This window comes from Populus nigra, chromosome 18, assembly GCF_951802175.1.
Source record: "Populus nigra chromosome 18, ddPopNigr1.1, whole genome shotgun sequence".
NCBI classification, from domain to species: Eukaryota; Viridiplantae; Streptophyta; class Magnoliopsida; order Malpighiales; family Salicaceae; genus Populus; species Populus nigra.
Genome location: NC_084869.1, coordinates 4,889,325 through 4,917,046, shown reverse-complemented (window position 1 = coordinate 4,917,046; position 27,722 = coordinate 4,889,325). Strand labels below are relative to the sequence as shown.

General features: G+C 33.9%; 3 protein-coding genes across 4 annotated transcripts; 2 read left to right on the top strand and 1 right to left on the bottom strand.

Moving 5' to 3' along the window:
- The first annotated feature begins 3,278 nt into the window (after positions 1-3,278).
- On the top strand, positions 3,279-7,354 carry LOC133677773 (protein CHAPERONE-LIKE PROTEIN OF POR1, chloroplastic). Of its 2 annotated transcripts, none has more exons than XM_062099892.1 (5): positions 3,279-3,503; positions 3,622-3,737; positions 4,429-4,811; positions 6,435-6,511; positions 7,088-7,354. In XM_062099892.1, the coding sequence occupies exons 1-5, from the start codon at positions 3,427-3,429 to the stop codon at positions 7,236-7,238; spliced, it is 804 nt and encodes a 267-aa protein (XP_061955876.1). In that variant the 5' UTR covers positions 3,279-3,426; the 3' UTR covers positions 7,239-7,354. The 2 variants fall into 2 exon arrangements, with proteins under 2 accessions (XP_061955876.1, XP_061955875.1); XM_062099891.1 differs by having other exon boundaries at positions 3,280-3,503; positions 3,619-3,737.
- A 10,761-nt stretch (positions 7,355-18,115) lies between these two features.
- On the top strand, positions 18,116-21,536 carry LOC133678700 (enolase 1, chloroplastic). The gene is made up of 7 exons (XM_062101151.1): positions 18,116-18,702; positions 18,899-19,206; positions 19,554-19,708; positions 19,794-20,102; positions 20,273-20,425; positions 20,513-20,563; positions 21,158-21,536. Exons 1-7 carry the CDS (start codon positions 18,296-18,298, stop codon positions 21,221-21,223), a joined length of 1,449 nt encoding a protein of 482 aa, XP_061957135.1. The 5' UTR covers positions 18,116-18,295; the 3' UTR covers positions 21,224-21,536.
- Positions 21,537-23,796: 2,260 nt separating this feature from the next.
- Positions 23,797-27,722, bottom strand: LOC133677830 (plant cysteine oxidase 3-like). The gene is made up of 5 exons (XM_062099962.1): positions 27,451-27,722; positions 26,854-27,005; positions 26,351-26,513; positions 24,230-24,430; positions 23,797-24,055 (listed from the first exon to the last, which is right to left on the bottom strand). The coding sequence occupies exons 1-5, from the start codon at positions 27,572-27,574 to the stop codon at positions 23,931-23,933; spliced, it is 765 nt and encodes a 254-aa protein (XP_061955946.1). The 5' UTR covers positions 27,575-27,722; the 3' UTR covers positions 23,797-23,930.

The window sequence follows — 27,722 nt, the reverse complement described above, 5'->3', positions numbered from 1 at the left end:
TCATCATCATAAGCTGTGAAATTTAGCTGCAGAAGGCTAATCGAGTCAAAGGTGACCAGTCGACTTGAATTACAATGAGGTGTAGTAAAGTGTCGGGCCATTAGAGTGGTGTCTTGTTTGTCCTGTTAGGTGAAAAGATAAGGCATTAAATGCCCTTAAAAGTAGCTACCCAAGCATCCTTTCAGGTACAAAAGGTTAAAGATGATGAATAGTGATCAAACGATAAGTTATCTAGCACCCTTTTTTATTTTTGTATTGGTCAAAATGGTGTTGTTTTGTACCAAAACAAACTGTTTTAGTCAAAACACACCGTTTCATTTAAATGAAATGGTATTATTTTGACACCCTTAAAAATTTAATTAGGGATTTGACTAAAATTCAATTTAGTCACTCATCTTTTGATTTCTTTTAATTGCATCCCTAATTGACTTCAAACTTTTAATTTTATATGATTTTACCTTTGTCAAACTCAAATATCAACCCTGAAGTTTAACACATTTTTATTTTGTTCATTGGTTTTGAATTTATGCAAATTGATCCTCAATTAACCATTTAACTTTTAATTTGCTTCAATTTCACCCATGTTATCAACTAAATTGAGTCCTTGAAGTTTAGCGCATTTTTAAAATAAGTGATTGGTTATGAATCTCTTCAAGTTAATCCATTATTGACTTTAAATTTTGATTTTCTTATAATTTTATCATTGATTTCAATCAATTGACTTCGTAAAAGAGTTTGGTCCTCTAAAATTCTAATTTTCTTAATTAAGCCTAAATTGGGCTTTCAAACTTAATTTTTCACCAATTAAGTATTTGCACCTAATTAAATCTTTTAATTTGACCCAAATTAATTCTTAAACATAATTAAAATTTTAATTTGGTCCATGATTAAATCAAATTGGGCTGTTAAAAGTCTAATTAAATCCCTAGACTTAATTTTCATGCAGATTGTTCAATAACCATTTAATTTGACATTGAATCTGCAATGTCTCTTAGTTTTGGGTACAATGGGGTATGATTAGGCTTCAAAATTTATCTAAAACTCTAGCTTGATTCTTACATATATATTTGACACCTTTCTCGATTTGTTTTTGCCAAGTTGTCACTCTTCTTGTTATTATTATTATTATTATTTTAATTTTTTGTTTTTAAAAAGAAAAGAGTAAATTTGAGAGGAAACCCAAAAATGATTTATGACATCCTCTAAGAAATTACAAAGTCACTTGGCTTCTTCTTTAGCTTTATTAAGAGTAATACACTCTGATTCCATTATAGATTTTGTGATACACGTTTGCTTAGAGAATTTTTATGAGACATCTATTCCACCAAGTGTGAAGACATGTCCCTAATGAATTTTGAATTCTTAGTGTGTGATATCAAACTAGCATCATTATACAATTCTAGTACCACTGAGTAACTAATATAGAGTACCCCATAATCCAAGGTATACATCAAAATATTTGAATACCCTCTTTATTGTGTTTCAATGATCCATACTTGAATTATTGGTAAATCTACGTGGTTTTCTAATTGAGTATGGAATATCGGGTCTTGTGCAATATATAACATAAATTAAGCTCTCAATTATTTAGAAATATTTTAATTGATTTATTTATTTATCTTTATTTTTGGACATGTAGACGCTCATATCCATTAGTGTTTTCACAATGCTATTGCTACTTTTAAAAAATTTGTTAGGAATTCTCTCAACATAATAAGATTGAGACAATATTAAATCATGAAATGTCCTAAAGATTTTTATTTTTAGTATGACATTTGTATCATCTAAAATTTTCGTATCAAGTTTATTAGTTAACATTTTTTTAGTAAACTTGATCATGTAATTATTACTGTCTAAAATAAGCATATCATCAACATTGAGACAAATAATAATATACATTTATTTATGTTTTTCATATAAATATATTTATCAACTTCGTTGATTTTGAACTCATTTGACAACATAACCTAGTCAAAATTTTCATGTCATTTGTTTAGGTGCTTATTTCAAACCATATAATAATTTAACAAGTTTACATACTTTTTTTTATTGTTCATTAACAACAAACACATTGAGTTGGTCCATGTAAACCTCTTCATCAATGTTATCATTTAAAAAGGTTATTTTTCATCCATTTGCACTTTTTTATAGATGATTTTAGAAACCAAAAAACTGATAAAATTCCTCCACCATCATCTTTTATTACCCTGAATCCTAAACAGGAATTAAACTTGAATGTTATTTTAATTTAAATCATATAACTTTGTAAAAACAATTAAGGTTGTGAAAAAAGTAATCAATTCTTTACATTCAAGTACTAGACAAAACAGTGAGTTGGGTTATAAAAAATGATTTTTTATAAACCAAACTAAATCCCAAATTTAAGTGGGAAAAAATGTTTTGTAATTCAAAAAATTATTTTATAGTAAACCCAAGCTCAAGTCCAACTCGAGTCAAGTGCACACAGATTAAATTCTAAGTTCATTTTACTTAAGTCATTTTTCTTCTAAAAGCTTGTATGCTATTTGGATTCAATTTTTGCTTTTCTCATTTCCAATAAAATAAACCATTAGGAAAGTTTGTTTATTTTTTATATGAGATAAAAGCTTTCAGAGAGTTTTGGGTTTTTACAAAATATGCCAACTAAATTTTTTTAAAATTAATTTTTCATTCACCCATAATTTATTTAAATTATATTAATATTCCATGTTAAAAGACTTATATTAAAGATTATATTCCAACAAAATTTTAACCCAAAAAAATAAATAGACCATACTTTTAATTTTACCTTAAATTTTTCTATTAACCATGATTCTAAACAAAATCCCAACAAGATATTCTTAATTAGCAAATTGATGCACACATCTGTGATACTTTTCAGTCCTCAACCTATATTTTCATTAAACCTATAATTTTATTTTTATTTTTATTTTTATCAATTTCAAATATTTCAAATTAAAAAAAAATCTTAATCAAGTATTTTTGCTAACTAGCATCAATATTTTTGTCAAATTTCCTTCAAATTGATAGTGTATAAACATGCATATTAGACAAAAAAAAATGTTAAATATTTATTAATTTTTCCATCAAATTGTTAGGGCATACAGCATGAACAATGGACTAGCAGGTACCAAATTGAAAAAAGGTGTAGGAAATATTGGAGACCCAATTGGTAAGACTTACAAGTTTGGGATGTAATTGAGAATGATAATGAAGGTATTGTACCAAATTGAGGTCACAAACAAAAAATAGACAGAAAAATAGAAAAAAGCAAGATCATGATAGAAAAGAGCCGACCTTCCTTTGCCCTTTGCCTCTTACCCCAGAGCCAGAGCCAAAGCCAAAGAACAAGCCTGGGAGGCTTCGCAGACTGAGGGGGAGAGAGATAATCGTTAAAAAACAGAGAGGGAGAGAGAGAAAGAAAGAATGGTTTGTTCTCTGTTTCTCTCAAGTTCTAGTACTGCTACAACCATCTCCTCTCCTTTAGTCCTTTCCCATAAACTGTAAGTCTCTTATTCACACAGTCTCTCCCTCTCCCTCTCTATATATACATATATATTTTTTTTAATTTGGGTATTTCGGTTATATTTTCGAAGATTTTGTTTATTTTCTTATCAGAAGATGTACACAAGAACACACAAAAAAAGGCATATATTTCTACACCCACACCCCAATTTCAAGAAGCCCTAGAATTGGCCTTGCCAGCATTAAATGTGCTGTGGATGCACCTTATGAAGGTAATAACTTTATTATTATTGTTATTATTATTGTTGTTGTTGTTGTTGTTGTTATTTGTTAGACGCTTGAATTGTTTTGTTTTGATACTTCTGTTGATATATATTTGGATGCAAATTATGGATTAAATTTTTTTTTTCTATTTTATCCAAAAAAGAGAGACAAAATGGGTAGAGGGTCAGGTGAACAAGTTTGTTTCTGATATTATTATGATAAAATGTGTGCATCTCTTTCAACAATGTGCAGTGTGGGTACTTGTCCTACTTTCCAAGTATCCGTGTCGATGATGCATAGGATCTTTTCTTTAAATTCTTGTAGTGACCATGAATGCTCAGGTAAAATGCCCTGCCTATTTAATGAACACACAGAGAACTTTGAAAGAATAATAATGATATTTTGAGTTTGCCTATTTGATTTTTGTACTATAGGTGATCTTCTTAAACCCTTTTGTTTTCTCCCTTTTCACTTTCTGTATGAGTAAGAACTGAACTTTGATTTGACCAAGACCATAAAATTGATTGCAAGTGATGCTTAGCGCATACTTTGTCTATTGTTAGCAGATTGCTGCTTATGGTTTATGCTTACGAAGTCTGGGTTCCTAGTGGCTCATGTATACAGTTTGTGATCCCTTAATTCTGTCTTACTATTAGTTTGTTCAAATTATTTTCTCATGTGCATTTACTTTTTCTGTAGGTAACATCCCAAAATTTCCTCGGACGAATGTTTGGGATCCTTATAAGCGTCTTGGTATCAGTCCCTATGCATCTGAAGAGGAAATTTGGAGTTCCCGCAATTTTCTCCTGCAACAATATGCTGGACATGAAACAAGTGAAGAATCAATAGAAGCTGCCTTTGAGAAACTGTTGATGACTAGCTTTAGAGAGAGGAAAAAAACAAAAATTAATTTGAAAACCAGGCTAAAGAAGAAGGTGGAGGAGTCTCCTCCTTGGGTTAAGAATTTACTCGATTTTGTGGAACTTCCTCCAGTGGAAGTCATTTTTAGGAGATTGTTCCTCTTTGCATTTATGGGTGGCTGGAGTATCATGAATTCTGCGGAAGGGGGTCCTGCTTTCCAGGTAGGTTTGGAATTTTCTCTCAGTTGATAATTTTCTCCTGAACTCTTAGATGAAAGTTGATGCTTAGAATTATGATAATAGCCTAGGCATATTGCCTTTGAGTTGCTGGCATTGTGTTGAAGCTTCTCCTTTTCAATTCTATCATGTTGAGGTGCTGTTGCTAGTTGTGGTGTTGAAAATGATGGGTTTCCAGCATTTAGGGGAATGATGGAGGATACCTGCTTCTCCTAAATACAAAATGTTTTTCAAAAGATTGCTTCCTCTGTCCCCCTTTCTCATTGTATTGAATGCTACACTTTTAGAAATCCCAAGGAGGGTGGATGACAAGGATTTTGGTCCTTGAACCTTAGGGAAATGTCCATGTGTGTTTGGCTTTGAGGTGGAGGCTGTCCTATCAATTTTATTTTTTTTGAATTGTTTGTGTAATTAGGAATAAGTTGTTGTTAAGAGTGCCTTTGTAGTCATTTAATTACAGCATTAATATGGGTCGCAAAACAACTTTTTCTTTGGGCCTGTTTTTTGAACCCCTGTTCAATGACTATAGCTCTGAATTAGCAATGTTATACTTGGGGAGAACTGTCTTTACAAACCCCAGGCTAGATCGCAATGGTTCTTTATCAATCAAAAAGCATTTTTGGTCGGAAATTGATGTCCACAGTAAGTTTCTTGGTTGGGGACTAAGTGTTGAGTCTTGGCTGATCCTGTAAGCAGGGCAGAATTGTAATTTCTGCAGGAAACTGCATTTTCTTGTGAAACAAGGATATTTTGGTCATTTTGAATTTGGCTAAATGTCTAGTCTTATTTAGGAACTTGGTGTCATATTTTTTTTAATAAATATTGCTATTTAGTTTCTTTCCTTGTCAATTTGTTTTTTATGCTGAAGTTTTAGTGCACATTGACCCCGTGTCTTCAAGTTGTGCTCTTTCATTTACTTGTCAATGTCTTTCACGAGATGCATCATAGTGTTATATTTTTTAATGATTTATTTTTAATGAAATCTGCAATAACTGGCATGTGAGATGCGGATATGAGTGGAAAAGGAGGTTCCAGAATTGAGTAATGAATTATGATCCCGTCTATGTTTCCTTCATGAGATGCATCATAGTGTTATATTGTATAATGATTTAAAAAAAAAAAAAAGAAATTTGCAATGATTGGCATGTGAGATTGTGAATAAGAGTGGAAAAGGAGGTTGGATTCTCATGTCTGACATGAAGCATGGTGGAAATCAACGTTTCATCAGAAGCATTTCATATGTGATCCTTGGTTTTTTTCCCTGGTATAAATGGAGTAGTTTATGTGTTTTTAATTATGCGTGGATATCAATAACATTTATTCTTTGCTGTCTCGTTGAGAGATCAAAGGTTCAGTTCTCTATGAAATAAGCTTCAATGCATGCAGACTGCAAGACTTTATTTAACTTACTTTTCAGGAGATGCCCATCTCCTTTATTTTCCCTTAACGCATAAGACTCTCATATCCAGGTGTCTATTTCTAGATGTAGAGCCTTGGCTTTTACCATACCTGATTTTTGCATTTTGTGTTGGACTGCGACCTTTGGGAAGCAGAATAGATTGCAGTCACCCCTTTTTTCTCTGCATCAAGTGCTTTAGTCTTGTGCAGGTCGCAGTCTCTTTGGCAGCTTGCATATATTTCCTCAATGAGAAGACGAAGAGCTTGGGCAGAGCTTTCATTATTGGGTGAGTCAGATACTGAAAAGATTGGAAATTACTTTTCTTTTTAATCTTTTCATTCTTTTTCTTAGTCATGGGGGGCACGCCCCTTCAAAGGGTGGTGATTTGTGGTTTGGATTGTTGCACTTACTAAGAGTTCTTTTTGGTCACGCTTGGGACATCTACTTCCCTTATTGGCATTTCCCCTGATGCTGTTTTTTGCTTTGTCATGTTAATGGTCTAGTTCGCCTGTATTTGAAACTATCTAAGGCTAGATATATTGACACCCGCTTTACACAAATCCTAAGTACAAGTGACATTTGTATCAGATAATGGATTCAATTAGCATGCTATCGCAAGCTGGTCTGGATACCCATATTAAACTAAAAAAAAATTGGTGGTGTTAGAGCAAGTTCCAACGATGAAAACATGTCAATCAAGTGTATGCGTCGAAGAGAAAAAAGAAGGGAGAGAGAGAGGAAAACGAGAACCTGTCACTTACCCTCACGCCTATTTATCTCCCAATTTTCAATAAAAAACCCATCTATTTTTAATTTTTGTTCATTTAATTTATTGTTTTTGTTTCTTTTATCATGATTGCAGGCTTGGAGCTCTTGCAGCTGGGTGGGTATGTGGTTCTGTGTGTGTCCCCATGATTCCAACAGTTATAATACCCCCAACCTGGACGCTCGAACTCATGACATCTTTGGTATCATATCTTTTCTTGTTTCTTGGATGTACGTTTCTCAAGTGAGATCTCAGTTGCACAATGTGCTTGTAGACATCATTTTCACGCTTGAAATTAAACAAGCATGTGAACAATTATTTAATTTTATTAAATATAAGACTTGGTACAATTTTTATTTAAAATATTGTTAAAAAAAAAAGATAATTATTTGATTCTTTATATGTAAACTTGATTTATTTGTGAAACAAGTCAAGATATATGTTTTGCAAGGACGTGAATTATTATCATAGTTTTAAAATCTAATTTAAAAATTAACCCAAATTAATATAAGGATAAAATGTTTATTTTCATAGTTTTAAAATCCTACTTGAGGTTGACTCAAGGCTATACTCAGGTTATGGGTCAGGTTGATTATTAGCTCGAGTTAATATAAAAATAAAAATAATTATTATCATAGTTTTAAAACTCAATTAAAAGATCGACTTGAGCAAGGTCTAGGTTATGGGAAGAGATGGTCAACTTGGGTTGACCTAAAGTTATGTAAAATAAAAATGATTATTATTATAATTTTAAAACTTAACTTGAAGATCGACCCGGGATAAGGGTTGAGTCATAACTTGGGATGGTTAACTTGGGTTAATCCAAATTAAAAAAATCAAAGCAACCTTGCTTTGACAAAAAAAAATAGATGGATTTTGTTTTATCTCGGGTTGATCGGGTTATAAGTTGACCTGAGTTTTTAACTAGTTTAGGTCTGATTAATTATTTTACTATTTTTTTTTAAAAAAAAACTTAGAATAATTTAGATCTTGAAGTGGTTAAGTTTTGTTTAATATTTAGTAAACATAAAATATACCAAATTGTTTAGTCTAATTCGAAAGCACACCAAACAAAAATTAAAATAATTATTTATTCAGTCATGTTGATTCAATATTGTTCAGTATACCAAACATATTATCTTAGAATTAAAATAAGCATCCGGAAAAATATGGTTAAGAAGGTGTTTTATTTTGATTTTTTTTTCTTTTTAATTATTGGCAGACAAACATTTATGAGTAGTACTGAGGAATACATACAACTGGCATGGTTCCCTGATGATTAAGCCATCTCTTGGTAGTTCAGCTTTCATGCGAAGAATAATCCTTCAGCTCTTTCCTAATAAAAAAATGGCATGAAAGTGAAAAAGCATAGAACGTTCACCTTGAATTACTAAACCAGCCCTTGAATTCCTGGTGAGTTTGAAAGATGTGGGGCATCAAGAGATACATCAGTGGCCAGAGTTCCACGAGATCACTCTGCAGAGGTTTACCAGTTAATGAGATACTTCGCCATCTCTGAGACTTCCACTTTTTTTATCAGATGAGTTTCATCCAATATCAAAAACTTCATTTCTTCGTCTTGAAGACTTTTGAATCCTGTAAAACCAGCCTGTAAGTCGTTATGCATACATGGAAGGAGCTTGGTTTCAGCCAACCTTACCTCTTGCATTTACAATCTTGAAGGCAGGACACCATTTAAGAAACTCTGTCTCCCAGTCAAGCTTGACAATTGTAGGAACCACAATGAGACGAGGACCCCATATTCCCTTTCCACATGCCAGGTGTGCTAGCAAAGCCATAGCCATTATTGTCTTTCCAGTTCCCGTTGCATCACCTAGAACCTTTTCTCATACACGGAAGCAAGCCAATCAAGGCCTACATGCTGATATTCACGAAGAGGGTACTTCAGAAGAAAAGGAAAAAAAAGGAACCATGTTCTGAAGTTTTACCGCAGTAGAGCAGCAGCAATCCTATCCTCACTCTCCCTTCCCTCTTCTCATTTTACTGGCTCAAACCAGTAGGGAATCTAATTTTGAAGCTTATTTAGGGAGGCAAGATTAGCGTGGCAGCTTTTCTAGTTACATCAAGAGGAAAAATTTGAATCCCTAGATTCATAACAAAATCCAAACTAATCCGTCAATTGATGCATTTCTATGAAGTGTTCCTCTCATTTCTTTGCAAAAATCATTCAATGGATTCGTCCAAGATTCTCCTGTCCTCCAGGAATCATTGATGTTCCCGACAGATTTTGTGCTCTAGGTAACTGCATGGACAACTCACCAATGCACCCCTATTCAGAGTTATAATTGCAGACAGCAGCCTTGCACTTGGGAACGAAGTGGATATATCTTCCTGGCAAGTTGAGACATTCTGCAGGACAAGTTATGGCAGCATGTTTATCAAGCTTCAAGTTCTTTGTAAGCAAGGACGGTGCTTGAACTCCTTCTAGGCACCATGATTTCGAAAGTTGAAACAATCTTTCCTTGTTATTTTGCCCTTTCATAACACAGGCGTTTGCTTCTTACTTTGGCTGGCTCCTCATTATCAACAACCACAGTTCTCCTCTATTCTCCTAGTTCCCATGCTTCCATGGGACGTTAAAAGAGGAAAGAATATTAGTGTAGGTAAGCTGACCTTAGCCTCATCAAATAGGAATTGTTCCCTTTTGCCTTTACTGTCATTATACTGTGAACAGGAAAGAAAATTTGACTCCCCAATGCAACCATTTCCTCTTTCTTGGATTAACTTCCACAAGTAATTGGACATAAAATGTTCCTCTTAACAGTAACTATTTTTTCTTGAGTTTTTTCCCCCCTCAGTTTCTCATCCAGTTGATTAACGCTTGCCACGCAGAAGCCATTCCTCAATAAGTTTATATCCAATTAGTGACGGGTTGCCATCTTCTTTTGCGGTGAAATTGGCAAGTTCAGTGACTTCAACACGACCGTGCTTGTTCATTGCTTTCGGCTTTGTTTGCGTTAATAAACACACATCAATGAGGCCGGCGTTCTGATTTTATAAATTTTCAGTAGCAACACGACTAAACTCGAGTATATATTCTGGAATTAGGGATAGAATGAGATTTTCTTCTTTGTTGAGTATTCTGAAATTTTATTCTCTTCTGTAAATATTCTTTTTTCCTGAAACCCTTGTAGAGCAATTTCGTGACTTGTTTATGTTAGTAATGTAAAGCAAATAGGCCAATACATCTATGAATTCCAAACACCACAATTTTATAATTATCAGTAACAACAATTTTATATTATTGGATTATTTCCACGGAAATATTATAATAAAAGTTAAATGGTATAGAAAAATCACGGTAGATCAAGAAATCTTTTACTATGAATTATAATAATAGTTTTATTTTTACTTTTTTATCTTTTCACGAGATGTTTCTTTGTCTTTCTTTTTCTTTTCCGGAGAATGGGTGGCGTCCACGTCATCATGGAGGCGCGTGTGATGTTTTCCAGTGGCCAAATATGGCCAACCGTTGTCTTACTAGATGGGCAGCCATGCCCTCTTCCACATGGTGTGGTGATGTAACCATATTATTCAATAATTTCACCCACATCTACCTAATGTTTTGTCCATGTTTTATATATAAAATGTCTTGATATTCTTTGTTTTATGTTTTGAAGGAATTTTTGAATGAAAGATGCAAAAAGGAGTAAATTAGAGGTAATTGGCAGATTTGACGTTCAGTCGATGTTTTGTGCAGAGCGTGAGTTCTAGAGATCGAAATGAAGTGATTCTAGTGGCACTAAAAAGCTAACATCCATACCTTTCTGGAAATGTAATGCAAGAAAAATAAAAAGAGAAAGATCATGGAAATCACATCCTGCAAAGTCAAATCTCGCATTCTGCCAGTGTTGACCTTTGTCCATTCAAAATTTAATATCTGGAGCTATAGAAGTCCAATTGATGCAAACTCAATTGTCTTGGATTTGTAATTCAAATACCTATCCACGCTCCAAATTTCAGCCAAAAATGATGTCATATGATGGAGATATGATTTTCCAAAGATGACAACTGAATTCTGCCAGCAAACAGGTTTCGTGAAGAAACGAGTCCAAATTACATTCCGAAGCATCTAAACCGACATCCAAGTTTTTATATCAACAATTTAACTCCTCTAAGTCAGAGTTTGAAGATTTCATGCAAGGCTATTTCTCCTTTTTAGGAAAAATAGTTATTGAAGTACTTAAATGTAAACTGTCAACTTAAGGAAGGACTATTTTGTAAAATAGAGACTAGGGTTTCTTAGCATATAAAAAGAAAAAGAGAAAGGGCAGCAGCCAGCAGAAAAGAGGGAGAGTAGAAGGAGGCAGCAGCCAGCAGAGAATAAACACAAATTCTCTCATCTACAAACCCAAAAAATCATGCTCTTTTCATTCTTTAGAAGTAGTTGTTCAATAGTTATGCAAGACTAAGCTCTTTTCTTGGTTGCAAGAACACAATAAATCTTCGGATTTCACATGGTATGGCGTATGTAGAAAGATAATAGTTGGATTGCTACCGGTGATCGATTGTTTATGTTTTCTCTTTCTTTTTTCTCTCTTGACAACTAAAGTGCAAAATTATCCTCTTTGTTTATTGTTTGTCAAATTAGTACGTTTACCACACCCAAGTAGACCCGCGCTTGGGTCTAGCAACCATGTCAGACCTAAGCGCTTGGGTCAAAAAAATTAAAATTTTTCAAAAGCATGATTGGACTGCAAAAACAAACACTGCCTAACAAGCAAGATTTTTCATTCATATGTAGTAAAACTTAATTGCAAACTCTTTTTTATCTGTGCAACTATTTTATAAATTTGTTATATTCAAAGAGGAAATAATGAAAAAAAAATGTTGAGTTTTAAGTGATTTATTTCAAGTCTTTAAGAAAAAACTTTTCTTTTTTGTATGCATTGTAGATGAAAATATTAATTTTATGTTTTCATCCAAGTGTTGGATAGTTTTTTAAAGGGTTCATGCTTTTTTAAATTTGAGATATTGTTGCATGATCTAATTTGAAAGTTTATTCTACATTATAACTATTAGTATATAAGCAAATTTGAAATATATAATCATAAGGGAAAACTTCTGAACTTTTGAATTGATACATTATGTTGTAGAAAAATAAAATATGGTATATGTAAAAGAATTATTGTTCTTTTGACTATCTTAATTTGTGTAATTTTGTAGATGATTTCTTCACTACAATTAGAGATTAATAAAAAAAAATGAGTGAATTTTAGGGATGCGTGTGGTTAATGTCCCAAAATAGAAGAAAGAAATATAGAAAAGATAAAAACATATTTAGTTAAAAAGACAAAGATGAAAATACAAAATAAATATGTTTTTAGAACAATTATAAGTGAATTCCTATATTTTCAAAAAGGTGCATGGGCCTGGCATGGTTATGAGACCCAAGCGTGTGGGTCTGGCATGGACGTTAGACCTAGGCGCTTGGGTACACCTTGGTTCTGAGCCAGAGCGCTTAAGTCTGGCATAGCTATCAGACCTGAGGTGTTTGGGTCTGGCAAAAAATTAAGTGGAGGTTTAAAAATTAACTCACTTGGTTAGGTTTAATAACACTATTAAAATATTCTTCATACTCTTAATATTTTTTTAAAAAAAATTGATAATGACCCGCTGCGGAGCGTGAGCCAATATACTAGTAAATACTTGTGTTGTGTTGGATTGTAACTATATATTTTTTTTTTTACATTCTTTGAACTTGAATATAGGTTAACCGCTTGACTCAAGGTTCTACATGAGTTGCTTAGTGGTTTGAATTCTCCAATTGTAATATTTCACGAGACTTGGTGCTTGAACCCTTTCTCAATGGTTTGGAGTTTTGGCGAATCGTTACTCAATGGTTGGGGCTTTTGGAGTTTGGCGTATGAACCGTTTCTCAACTGTTATGACTTTTGGTGAATCATTACTCAACAATTGATAAGTTGTTTCTTAACAATTGTAGAACTTGAAGAACTATTTCTCAATGGTTACTATTTTTTATGAACCATCGATTTTGACAATTTTTAATCTCTTTTCAACGCTAGAGCACCACTTTTCTTTGGCTCTTGATCAAGGTGAGTTCTCATTTTTTTTTAGGATTTATAAACATCATTGGACTTGTAATCTTGTTCTCTATCCCTTCTTTTAAATATGCATTTTTTTAAATTGTGACTTTCAGGAATTCTTCTTCTTTCTCTAAAACATTCTTAGCAATTAATTATAAGTATTGTTGAACAAGCCTTCATGCATATGGACCTATTATTGGTCAATTCATTAAGAAATGGTTTTCCAAAAGCATTAAGCATTTAACTTCTTAATCATGTGAGACTTCTTGTAAACTTTATGGTCGTGGTGGTTCGCATCAAGAAGTTTTACACATAGTTTTGAAACCCGACCCGGTCATCGATTCGGTCAAGTGATCGGGTCACGAGTCAGATGGGTTGACCCGGGTCAACCCAAAAAAAACATATTAAAAAAAATATTTGCTTTTAAAGTTAAGGTGTTCCAAATAGCTAGATCAATGATGCATCTGGAAAACAAGTTCATGCAGAATCACACTTAAAAGGAAGCCTAACTGTATTCGCAAATATATACAATCCAACTCTGATATACTTGAAAACAACTCACTTAACTCGACCATCCTCAGCTTTCAGTGTCTGAGTGAAAGGACATGCATACATGCCCAAGAATGGAGCAGCATACTGGGAAAATCAGTAAATGGAACTATTGGATGTTAAAATCAAAACGACAGTACAATTGGATGTTCAATCATCCGAACAATACAAAGCAGAAAAAGAGAGGACTGCCTATATATGAGGGAGATGGCAAATGCAATCAAAGACGAAGCAGGCTGGGCATTTACTTACATGGGGGACTATCTTTCTTACACCACAAACAGACATTTCTTGCTTGTTTTTACTACCTTTAGCAAACATGTGAAGGTCAAGCATCCCTAACATATGCATATGTCAATTATATCTGGTACCTTAACCAGAAAGCAAGATTGTCAATGGAACACAGGGTTATTTACGGCTCATGAAAAGAAAGATCAAGCACTGCAGAGCTCAAACCATCAATAATCACTAAACTTTAAAAGCAAATGTTAGGGATGCTTGTTCATAAACCAAAGCAGGTGCTTGAAATGCTACAAATATAGTTACAAACACTCACACTATACCTATATGATCACAGCTACAATGTCGAATATGTTTTCGCAAGTGCCGATTGATGGCCTCAGACTCTTTTCTATCAATCTTAACCTCTGTTATTCATTAAACTTCCTTTGTAACAAACCAGCAGCCTTTTTTGGCGTGTAATTCAACACAATTGTTACAAACTAACAATCCAATTCCACACAATACACTGTTATAATCTTGTTTATAAAACAGTCATAAACATTAAACATCATAATCTTTAGATATATTTTCAAATTATAAGCTAAACTTTACAATCTTTAGACACCTCCACACAACGTGTTTTCACTGCCGAATCATGGTAACACAACAACAGCATCAAAAGAATCAATGAACAATGAATCGGGCTAGAGAGTTCAGTAACAACAAAATCAATAACAGCATTCTAGAGTTCATCATGCAAACAACAGAGTTTTTATTTTTTTTGCAGAAGTTGAAATCGGGCTAGAGAAATTGAGTTGACTGGCAGAAGAAAAGATAGAAATCGAGCTAGAGAAACATACATGAGGTAACTGGGCTGCAATGAATCAACAAGCAAGGAATTGATGGCAACGATTGGGCTCGATGGCAGCAGATCAGTTGAGAGTTCTGAAATTGAAATTGATGTCAGAAATGAGAAAACGGCCAAGAATAAAGAAAACAAAGAGTGAAAGAAGGAGATTCAAACCTTTTTCGCAGAAAAACAACATCGATCAATGGTCAAACGTCCCCTGCTCCTCAGCTGGGTTTCAAAGAGTTAATTAGGTTACTAATTTTGCTTCATTCTTCTTCACTCTTCAGTCTTCAGCGTTTTGGCATTTTAGAAAGCCAAAAACGACGTCGTTTAATGACACTCGAAATAAAAAAAAATTGACCGGGTCTCACCCGGGTTTGACCCGGTGGACCAGGTCCCGGGTCGACCGGGTTTTTCCTGGCCAATTCCCGAGTAGGTTTTTACCTCCACCCGGACCGGTCCCAGGCCCGGGTCGGTCGGGTCCTAGGTTGACCCGCCGGGCCGATCCGGGTTTTAAAATGCTGGTTTTACAACTTTAATTTGACGGGGTCATTAATGCAACAATCATGCCAAATAATATTGATGAATTGGTTAGACACTTTATTTGTTCTTTAATTGATGTTACTTATTGTATTAACCCTTTTTTTTATTGTTCTTTGTTCCAGCTTGGTCAACAGGACTTAGAGAATGAATTTGATATGGATATTGGACCAGAAATGAGTGTTGTTTATGTTGCTAGCCCAAATCACTACAATATTTTAGTTGTTAGGATAAAAAACTCTCATCCTTCATCAAGTTTGCCACATTAACAACTTATTCATTGATCTATAACATTACCTCCACCAATCCTTAACCATATAAAGAGTAATTTGTGTACTTCTAGAGCTACTACTACTTTTGAGCCTTCAAGAGTAACTAGGTAATATGTTGATGACATAATAGGCAAGATAAGATCTTTCACCAAACCATTACATTCCTAACTTAGCTGGTGAAGTTGAGAAGATCTTCCACTCTAATGAAAAAATTAAGAGAAAAGTCACTTCTGGCATTAAAGTATATATCACCACAATTTCTACTTTCCTTGTACAAAGTGAAGCTGATGCAGTCATTTTTCAAAAAAATTAAGAGGACTATTAGAGACCAAACTAAGAGAGTTATATGTACATAACTAGAAACCATAATATGCAAATAGTTTCTCATATCTTTGAACTTTTTTTTTCCTATCATTTCTTTTCCTTTGGAATGCCTTTTAGTTTTGGTAAAACAACCCCTTAGGCCAAAAATCCCTCAACAAAAAAGTAACTAACCAAACAAAGCCTAGGTACCTGACTCAAAACAAAATTAATCGAGTTGACTTGAAAACACTAGTTCAACCTTGAACTAAATCGAAAATCATGGTTTAACCTGAAATCTTTGATTTGACCATAAACCAAACCAAAGACTACTGGTTTGACTCGAAAAATAAACCAAAACTTAAACAAGAAACCAAAACGAATCAAACTTGAAAAAAATACAGAAACTCAAAAATTATTTGTCAAAACAAATCAAAACCCATAAAAAATAAAGAATACGAAGAACACCAATGAACATTTAAACAAAACCCAAAAACACAAATTTCAATGGAGGTGGTGTTGCCTTTTAATAATGTCAGAAAAAGTAAATGAGGGATTGTAAAGTTTTTTTTATTTGATTTGATTTTTATTTTTTAGAGTAATCAAATGATATTTTAAGGTTTAAAATTAGTTTATTAAGATCCTAAGGATGCTTTTGGGGGTGTTTTTAAGTAAAATCAAGTTAAAAGCTAGGATTCTGTTGTCCAAGTTAAAATTGTAATAGCGGACAACACGTTATTTGCATAGATAGACGACGTGTCATGCATACTATTTAAAGAAAAAATATTCGGTATTGTCTGTCGTTTTGTGTTTTTTAAAAAAAAAAAAGAGAGAGAGAGAAAGAACTAAACTCATGGACATGCCCTTTCAAACATGGGCACGCTAGGGCTTTTTTTTCTTTTAAGCCAAGCATACTAGCCTAGCCTTCTAAGCTTAGCAACTCCTGGCATTTATCTTTAATTTTGATTTGTTATTTTAATTTAATTTTATATTAATATCTTCTTTCTCATGTTTTTTTAATTGTTTAATTTGAATACCATCTACATGTTAATTAGTCTTTTAAAAGGTTTTTATAATTTTATAACACCTCAAAGAGATTATAGTAATTTATCTTTAATTTTTTTTTCCTTTTTAAATTTTAGATAAATTAGTTTTATATGCATTCTGCATTTATATGAAATATAATCATTTCTACTTAGCAACCAAACTAAACCTTTAAGATAAATACATGAAAAATATATAAAATAAAAGGTTCATAAAATATTTGTATTTTTATAATTCTTAGCTTTTGCTTTGAAAGTCAACTTTTCATTTTAGTTTTTTAATTAACTTTCACACTTTTTTTTCTCTTCTGATTTATCAATTAATATATTTTTAATTAATTATAATAAACACATACATTATTTTTTTCATTCCTCAGTTAACAAATATTTTTATACCAGAAACCACATCTACCAAGCCGGTATTTTCTTCTCTGTATTAATTATTAAAGATTATCCTCAATCCTACTCTCATACATTAACTAGTAATCCCAAATGATTTTTAGGAGGAAAATAAAAACTCGGCCCGACCCGGCCCATCCCGGCCCGGCCCGGCCCGGCCCATTTAAGTAATTACCTGCCCATATAAAAACGAGCCCCCCAAATCAAAACATAGTACATTGGAAGGACAGCCCATATCCAAAATGACAAATAATTCACGCATGCTGGTTGGGTGGGACCCGGTATTTCTTAATAAAAAAAAGCACAGGCACCCACCTAACCTCTTCTTTTTTTTTTTAACTGTGGTTGACTTCTGGTTAGTCTCATGCTTTTGTTTGGGATTAATTTTTTTAAAAATAAATAATTTTTATTCAAATTTTAATTATTTTTATTTTTAATGTTAACATATTAAAATTATTTAAAAATATTAAAATAATAATTTGATGGTTGACACATTTTAAACAACCACGTCTTGCTCTTTGCCCTTGAGCTTCCAAGTGAATAATAGCCAACAACCATGATAATACATTGTATTTTTTTTAAAATGAATTATTTTTAGAAAACAAAATTAAATTAATATTTTTTAATTGATATATAAATAAATAAATATTATTATTTTAATATATTTTTAAAATAAAAATTACTTTTACACAACATTATAAAATATGCTATGAGAGGTATTTTTATGGTTGTTTTTTAAGGTTAATATTTACTCGAAAATATATTTTTTTTAAAAAAATTCTTTTAAAAAATTACATTAAAATTAATTTTTTAAAATTTTTTTAACATATATATATATATATATATATATATATATATATTTTGAGAAATGGCGTTCCCAAAGGAGTGCAAGCTAGTTTGAAACAACACTTCTCTACCCGTCACCCCTTTGCTTTCATCGTCTCTGGCGGACATTTCCACGTCCCATCCTCTCCCCCGCATTATTTATTTAAGCAAAGCCACCAACCCCCTTCCCCTACCAAAAAATACTTCTTCAGAACCCCAAAAACACCGCCACCAAAATGGCCTTGGCAACACAACCAGCCACCAACTTCTTCAACAAAAAGAACCCTTTACTCAATAGCTTCTCTACAAAACAACCCAAAATATCAACACGGTCTTTAGTTATCAGAAACTCCGCGACTGTGGCACCACCATCAACGGTCAGGATTGCTAAAGAATGCAAAGTGAAGTCAGTGAAGGCGAGGCAGATCATTGATAGCAGAGGGAATCCTACCGTTGAGGTTGATCTCGTCACTGATGATCAGCTTTACCGATCGGCTGTACCAAGTGGGGCTTCTACTGGGATCTATGAGGCTTTGGAACTTAGAGATGGAGATAAAAGTGTTTATGGTGGCAAGGGTGTGCTTAGTGCTGTTCAAAATGTTAATAACTTTTTGGGTCCTAAGCTTCTTGGTGTTGATGTCAGGTAAATTAAATATGTTACTGGTATAAAAGTAGATTTTTTTTTTAATTTCACTTACTGTTCCTATATGTTTCTTGGTCTCGTTTTCTTTTGGAAAATGTAAATATGATTGCTGTGTTTATGAGATGTATATAGATATGATTTTTAAGAAAGTGGAATGAATTTCTGAGCTGCATAATCTTTCTTGACATTTGACTAGAAATCAAGCTGATGTGGATGCTATAATGCTGGATATTGATGGAACTCCAAATAAGGCAAAATTGGGTGCTAATGCTATTCTTGGAGTATCCCTGAGTGTGTGCCGGGCTGGTGCAGGGGCCAAGGGAGTTCCACTGTATAAACACATCCAGGAAATATCAGGAACCAAGGAGCTTGTTATGCCTGTTCCAGCTTTTAATGTCATTAATGGAGGCAGTCATGCTGGAAATAATCTGGCCATGCAAGAATTTATGATTCTGCCTGTAGGTGCGACCAATTTCGCCGAAGCACTCCGAATGGGCAGTGAAGGTTAGCTAATTATTTCTATCTGTTCTAGCCGTACATTTTACTGTCTTTTAATTATAAATGTTCGTTGGTTATTTGATATTTTCCACCACCTAAAACGGGGAGAAAAAAAAGAATTAAACTACAGTTAGTTTAGCATCATGAATCAAAGCTGAAATGGATGTGGATTTAATATTGTTGTAAACCTTATGCAGTAGTTCCACCTGCAGTTTTTAATTATGTGGTTTCTGAAGTTAAGATCTTTTCTTATGATTACCATGGATAGAGATGTTCTTTAGTGTTGCCCTTTACTTCAAGTCCCCATCTGTTATGACAACGACTGATAACTGTTTTATTTCTTAACGTGACAGTGTATCATACACTGAAGAAAATTATTGAGAAAAAATATGGACAAGATGCTTGCAATGTTGGAGACGAGGGGGGATTTGCTCCCAATGTTCAGGATAACAGGGAAGGACTAGTTTTGCTCATGGATGCGATTGAAAAGGCTGGATACACAGGAAAGGTAGACAGCAGTCAGTTTCTTTTTCTGTTTATGCTGCAGGTAAAATTTTGCTTATACTTAATTTGAACACAAAATAATGACGCAGATCAAGATAGGAATGGACGTTGCTGCTTCAGAGTTTCTCAAAGATGGAAAATATGATTTGAACTTTAAAAACCAACCAAATGATGGAGCTCATGTGCTCTCAGCCCAAAGCCTTGGTGACCTCTACAAGGATTTTGTCAAGGAATTCCCTATTGTGTCTATTGAAGATCCCTTTGATCAGGATGATTGGAATTCATGGGCTTCACTACAATCTTCAGTTGATATCCAGATTGTTGGAGATGACTTGTTGGTCACAAATCCAAAGAGAATCGCTGAGGCAATTCAGAAAAAGGCTTGCAATGGCTTGCTACTAAAGGCGAGCATCAAATCTATCATGTTCTCCTTTTCTTATTCCTTATACAGAAGTTACAGCCTTTATTTATTTATTTATCCATTTCTGCTCTCAGAAAATGGAATTTGCAAGTAAATTTTTTTCCACACTGATGGTGCAATTAAATTGGTTCATCTTGATCCATTGACTTGCAGGTTAACCAGATAGGTACAGTGACTGAATCCATTAGAGCAGCACTTGACTCCAAAGCTGCAGGTTGGGGTGTGATGGTCAGCCATCGTAGTGGTGAAACTGAGGATAACTTCATAGCTGATCTTTCTGTTGGCTTGGCCAGTGGACAGGTTTATTATCTAAACTCGTTATACTATGCCAGATAAACTGCACAATTCTTTTGTTATGGATTTGACTGTACTTGCTGTGTTGTATAGATCAAGACTGGAGCTCCTTGCAGAAGTGAGCGGTTGGCCAAGTATAATCAGGTAAAACTTGTAGTTTACCTGCTCTTTGCCCTTTCAAATATTGCTGCAGATGCAGCTGTCTGTCTCTCTTATTCCTTTCACCCCCCCCCCCCCCCAATCGTTTACTTTCAGCATTCTTATTTTCAAGTATGAAGCTTTTTCCACCTCTAGGCAACTCCTAGACCTCTCTCTCACAAACGGACATGGAGAGGGCTGAAAATGCAGCTAGCAACAATTCTGATATCAGTGCAGTATTGCATTATTGTAGCATATTCACAATGTGGAAGCTTCCTGTATGTCTAGTTAGATCAAGTTGATAACAATTAGAGCCCATTTTAGGAGATTTGGCTTAATTGGGTGATCTGATACAACCTTTCTAAAACATTCTCGACAGACTGAGATTTTGATACAACAAAGAGGAATTGGTGTCCTTCTGCTTATCTCATAAGCTAAAGATTTTATCATCCATCTCCCAAGAATCTTGTGCTTATCTAAAGCCTTTCTTTGTTCAATAATCTTGCCTATGTTCTCTTAGCTGCAGAAAATGGTTCTGTTTATTTCACTTGTTCAAATCTACGTTCATCACTTTACTGGTGAATTTCAATTCACTTGCAGCTTCTGCGCATTGAAGAGGAACTTGGAAATGTGCGATATGCTGGTGAAGCTTTCAGATCCCTTTAAGGATATTTTGTGGAAAAGGAATTGGATCAAATTTAGCGTCATGAAATTCCAGAGCTACAAGTTAAGTGGACCTGGAAAGTCTAGTGAGATTTTTGACCTAACCAGTCAGCATGTATGCCAATTTCCTGATCAGCTTGGCATTTTAACTTCTAAATGTTGATGGGAACAATTGTGCCTCGGAATAAGAAAGTTTAGCTGGTATGTGTTAGAAAGCTGAACTCGGTTAGATGTGACATTGTGAGTTGGTTCCAGATCTGTACCATTGCTGTTTCTATGTTGTCTTATATAATAAGAAGTTTCTTTGCTATCTAAACTCATTAAATTCAAATGACTAGATTTTCTCCTTTTGATATCATTGTGCTGCTACATGCTAGGTAGCTGAACTTTTGCACTACTTTCGAAGCTCTCCATCACTAATCTACGCATTAAGTTTTCATGCTTGAAATAACGACAGTAGCCTCTTTGGAGGTCCAGCATCTCTGGGTCTCTCGAGTGCGCTGTTAAGCACAAAAAATGACCTGTGCTAGTCTGTGGAGGTTGACTGAGATCGGAATATCAAACAGCAGGTGCTATAAATCCATCTGAAGCTAAGATCCATAGCTGTATGTGGAGCTGTCCAGACTATGTAGTTCTTTCTCGTCGTTCTGTATGCAGCTGATGCTACCGGTGCCAGCCATTAAAGGACAGGATTGAAACTTTATTCAACTGCATGACAAATAAAAAAGCAATACTATAAAAATAAATTAATTAATTAAAAGCAACAACAGTTTGAAAAAAACGATGATGATGATGCATAAGTTCCCAGTAATGACAACTCATCTCTTGAAACTCCTGTGCTTGTCCGTCTCATCTCAAACTGTTTGGTGGAAGCCCATTCCCAACGACCAAGTACGTTCCTGTGTCATCTGGAGACAGATGGCGCTATGTTCTCCAGAGTAAGTAAGGAAATCAACTGGCAGGTGTCATGTTCACCTATAAAAAAAAAAAGAAAAACTTTTCAATATTCTAAAAGATAAAGGAAAGATATCTATATAATTTATTGATAATAAAATAAAAATTTAATAAAAAAATATCAAAACTACATTTCTAATTAGATTTGAACTGGAAAGATATAAGTAAAGTTGGGTAGCTCACCAAACCTCCAAACCTAATCATGTAGATAGAACAACTCAATAGAAAAAATCAAAAAAAATTATGAAATTTAATTTTTAAATCAATTTAATATTTAAAGATGAAATTAAAAAATATACAATCCAAAAAAAACTTAAAATACACTCAACTCTAATGTTGAATAATAAAATTAAAAAAATAATAATTAAAAAAAACCTAAAAAAACAATGTCAACCAACCTATTCTTTTAAACTCGTGATCCAACTATTGACATGAAGATTATTTTTTAGTAGCAAATAAAAAATTATAAAAGTCTAATTTTTAATTTTTAATTTACTGAATATTAAATAATAAATTAAAAAAAAAAGTTATTCTTAAAAAAGAAAACAATCAAAAAAAATTAAAAATTAAATTTGACATAAAAAATTAAACAGCTTCCTATCTCGGAGAGTTCAACAAGAAAACCAAGAAGAAAAAAGAAAAAAAAAGGTGAGGAGAAGAAAGAAAATGCCCCCAAAGTCGCACCGTGGACGCTGCCCCAAATGGAAAAACTCGCTTCCAACTTCTCTAGTACACTGACACGTGTTGTTGGTACAACCAATCTTGAATCTTCCCTTCCCTTGCACGCTCAGTGTAGTCCCTCATTTGTCTTGGTTTCAAATGTAGTTATTTAAGCCTTAATTTTTTTTTAATCAATATAATTAAATTTATCTTGCCAAACTAAACATCAACTGGGAAAAAGAAATATGATTAAAGAAAAAAAAATCACGATAGATTATTGTTGTAATCTACAGTAATCTCTAGGAGGTCACAATAACGACTGAGTTTTTTTTTTAATTTAATTTAATGCGAAAATGGCTTGTAATACGTTCTGTGTTGTTTATATAATATTTCTCAGTACGTCCATTAACAGACAATAGATAGAATGTTTGTAGATGCAACCAGTAGGATGCAGATAAGCTGACCAATAATCAGCTCAAAAGCGGCAGTTTTGCGGCGAGTCGCGCTAGAAAATGCCTTCTACCAGCTGATCATATCCATTTCAGGGCTTCCTTTAATCATATGTTTGGAAGATACTGCTTTACATACCAGCTAGGTTCTACAAGACTCCAGTGGATCATTTATCAAACAAAATAATTAACAAAGCAAAACTCTTTCAGCTGCTGAGCATAATAAGCTACATTTTGGTGCAAGTTGCAGGTCTGGGGCAAAGTCTCGAGCATAATGATCAAAAGTACCCTATCATATACACTGAGCATCAACAAAACTGCAACAATCTGAGACCCCAGCATTACATGGTGACAAAAGAATAAATAACAGGCTTCTATAACCATACAATTCGCTGAAGGTAGAGATGACTCTTACAGCTTACTTAGAACTACAGATTTATGAGGATTTTCTGCATTTCAAGTCATTTTATCCTACTGAAGAAAAAAGAGAGCAAAAAGATATCCTCAGCTATGTAATCAAAGAGAAATCATCCACTGAGTTCAAAATTCAACATTCCAGTTGCAGTTAGAGTTAACAATAACATGATCCTGAGTAAACAAAACTGGGAAGAGAATTACAGGTAATGTATTGATCAAACAGATGAGAGTTAAACCTTGACAGTTGGTCCTGTGTATGCTCCTTGGCCCATATAGAGATCAGGTGTTTCTACCTCAGCAAGCCATGCATGGTCATCTATTTTTTCATCACTTAACTCAGCTCCATTTCCTATAGCTGCAGGGTGATATGTTAAAAAGCTATTCAGCTTTGTTGCATGGTTAAACAAGAATCCAATATGAATTTCACATGCTTCGACTCCTATATGCAGCAAGAATAGCAGAACAGCAAGGAAAGGGGGGGAAACGGTGATTGAAATTATAATAATGAATGAAAATAGAGGTTACTTACAGGAGGTAGAATAAGGATAGTCATGGTAATAAGTACATTTTCTGCCTGCATCTTCTCTATAAGGAGGTGTAAGAATGTCAAGCACAGCACAAGGGGTAACTGCAGTGAAACAATGCAGATTCCCACCACTTTTTGGGAACAATACTGACGTCCCACAGGGAGCTGTCAAGACTTTATCAACTGTCAACTTCGCCAAACTTACTGCCAAAGATGGGCATCATTAGCCCGCACCTCTTTATACTCGAAACTCGAACACTAAAACACATAAGATAGTGACTATAGCCAGTGACACCTATTTTACTCTTTGTAACCCAAACTAAAGCAAAACATGATCCAAACATACAGCAAACTTACTGACAGATTTTAGTGAATGCCTACAGGGGACAGAAGTCCACAATGTTAGTTTCAGTCAGTCTCATATTCTGATATCATATCACGCAGTTTTTAATGGCGCCTGTATTTGGTGGAAGTTCATAGCTGTGAATTTGAAACTATAATTCAACAGACCAACTTCAATTCCAAACACCGCTAAATGATGCCAGACAACTTAGCTTTACAGTAGTGTTGTCAAAGGCAAAAGGCACTAAAAGGTGCGAAGCCTGTAAAATGCCCAAGGTGCTCGACCAAAAGAACCAAGGCAATATGCTATAAATTAAAAAATATATATGTAATATTATTTTATATTATATAAATCTAAAATATATATCATCTCAATTAAGATTTGATCATTAAAAATTCAAAAGAAAATATAAAATACCATAACATAGTCATATAAAGTTATATTTTTCACCCTAAAACAAAATAAGATAATTTAAAGTGGTAAGTAACCAAATAGATTAAAAAGCAAAAACAAATCAAAACAAAAAGTTAAAATTTTGGTAGCATAACACCATTAAAATTGACATGTGAAGAGAGAGAACAAATAACATGGGGGAGAGAGAGCAGATGCTTGAAGAATAAAGAAATTAATTGAGAAAAAAACAAAAAGATGACAATAATAAAATATAGAGTAATAAAGAAAAAAAATTAAAGTATTACCTGTAGAGATGTGTTGTTCCCCGACTCCCATGGTTGAAAAAAGAAAGTGTGGCTAGTGTTTCTCTTCTAAATGTATGTTTGTCTTCCACTTTATTGATTTTTTTTTTTAAATACCCCTAAGTTGTTTCTTGTGTTAAATTAAAAAATGGACAAATAAGTCAAAATATAAATGAGTTAAAAAAAAATCCAACATAAAAAGAAAAACTTCGAGCAGGTGCTAGCTTTAACTCCTTGCACCCACTCACAAGGCGCTCGCGTAAGCAACGCTTCATTAAAATCCATCGCCTGTGGCTAATATAGGTGATGAGGCCTCGCCTGGCTTGGCCTGGAATGCCTCAATGTCTTTTGACAACACTACTTTATAGGGAAAATTAAAGTATTCTTGCCAACGGGCCAACTATTTGAAAAGTGACATCATCAGTCAGTTACTTTAACTAATTAATACCAAGAAATTCTCATTACATACCCATGCACATAGATACATACACTCATTGACTCATGTACACAAAGATTTATACATATTTACTTATCTGAACACATACAAATACCAATATAATATGGGATGTCGGGTCTGAACAATATAATGGTTCTGAATAAAAACCATCTCTATCATGGGGCATGGAACAAGTGAAAATTATCTATATTAGGCCAATAATTTCATTACTAGTCTGCTCAGTTTTTGATTAAAAAGAAAAATGTTAACCAGCAACCATCAACATATCTGAGCTTGCTTGGGTGGTGCATCATGGAGCCTTGATTTTATCTAGTAAGAAGAAAATGCAGTAAGATATCCGTTCCTTAGATTGCAGAGACAACTGACAAAAAGCATTTGAATCCATGGATTTTCATTTCAACTTGATCTTGCTTTCGAAAAAGGTGAATCATTGATTAAAGCTGGACCCAAATTAGGAGTGTATAGAAGAGAAATACTCAAATAACTGTAGATGATTTAGAATTAAAACCCCAAATGAGCACACAAACTATTCCAATTCTTGATGGTAACAAAAAATAATAAAATAAAAAAGATAGTGAAAGTTCTAAAACTGACAGGGTGGATGTTGAAAAGGCTCTCAAAAGGCAAACCTGCTGGATAACCAGGCCCCTTGCTTTTTTGGTAACGGGAAGGCTCAACCCAATCATAAGCTTTCACATGCAAAGAGCCATATAGAACTTTGCTGAAAACTGTCATACTAGGATGGTCATGAAGTGGAATAACGGAAGAAGTTGGAAAGCAAAATATACACATCTGCATAAAGAGAATCGTCATATCAAACAACTTTAAACATCAATCTGCACTTCCAGCCTACTTCTCAAAATCAGAATATATTATTCAAATAAAAAACTGCTCAAACAAAATCAAGGAGAACTTCAGCACAAATATTTTGTTAGTCGAGAAGCACAAACACCAGCAAAGAAGAAAATTTAAGAAGTGAAATGGTACTAAATTAATTCTAACTATCATTACCAAAATCTACCAACAAATTGATAGATATATATATATATATATATATATAACTGAAATGAAACACAATAGCTACCCCAACATGAACAAAATCATTTTTCAGAAAGAAGATGGTAACGCTCACCGTAAAACTATCACATTCAAAAATATCTACGTATGTTATGGATTGAGCCCATCGAACAACCCTGGTCAACCGATTAGGTCCAAGAAAGCCATGCCCTCTATCATCATCTGGATTTTCCTCTCTAAGCCCTACATCAGCAGGGCCAACCGTGTCTGTACAACAGCGGAGCAGTGCACGGAAATTTGTAGCTTAGAGTACTAGCAAGCTAAATAATGAAGCACATAACGAACTGTCACTCATTCCATAACTATAAGAGAAATTTGAGAATCAATATATTGATGCAGCAATAATGCGTTGGGTCTTCCAATATTATTGCAACTGTATGTCATTTCATACTTTCATCCTTAAGTTATATCATGAGAACTCTGCTAAAGTTTTCTAATTCCAACGAAAACTGAAGGGATAACCAATACACACACACACACTGTACAAATTCCAATTATTCTTAGAAGGTTTCACCTTTTCAAGTTCAGCTTCAAAACAAAGGAAAACCCAAATCAAATTCTACATAATTCACAAAACCCACTTGAGAATTAAAGTAAACAACATAAGAAGAAAATTATAAATATAATAAGAGCAAATGAAAAAATGAAATACCCAAAAGAGAGCAGAGTTTCTGGATGGAACGAGAGGAAGGGGGTACCCCGGAGGGTGTAAAGGTCTTTTTGCAGAGTTCATATAAAGCTTGAACTTTGGAAGATGAATTCTGCTGCTCTACCATGTTTATGTGGTTGCTAACAGTGAAAACGGTATGCAGTTTTTGCGGGCTCTTATTAGTAACCTTTCTTGCCTTATCAAGATAGTAACTATTTGTTATTATTCGTTGCGTTTTTTGCTGCTCTTTTAGTCGCGTTTTGGAATTTTGAGAA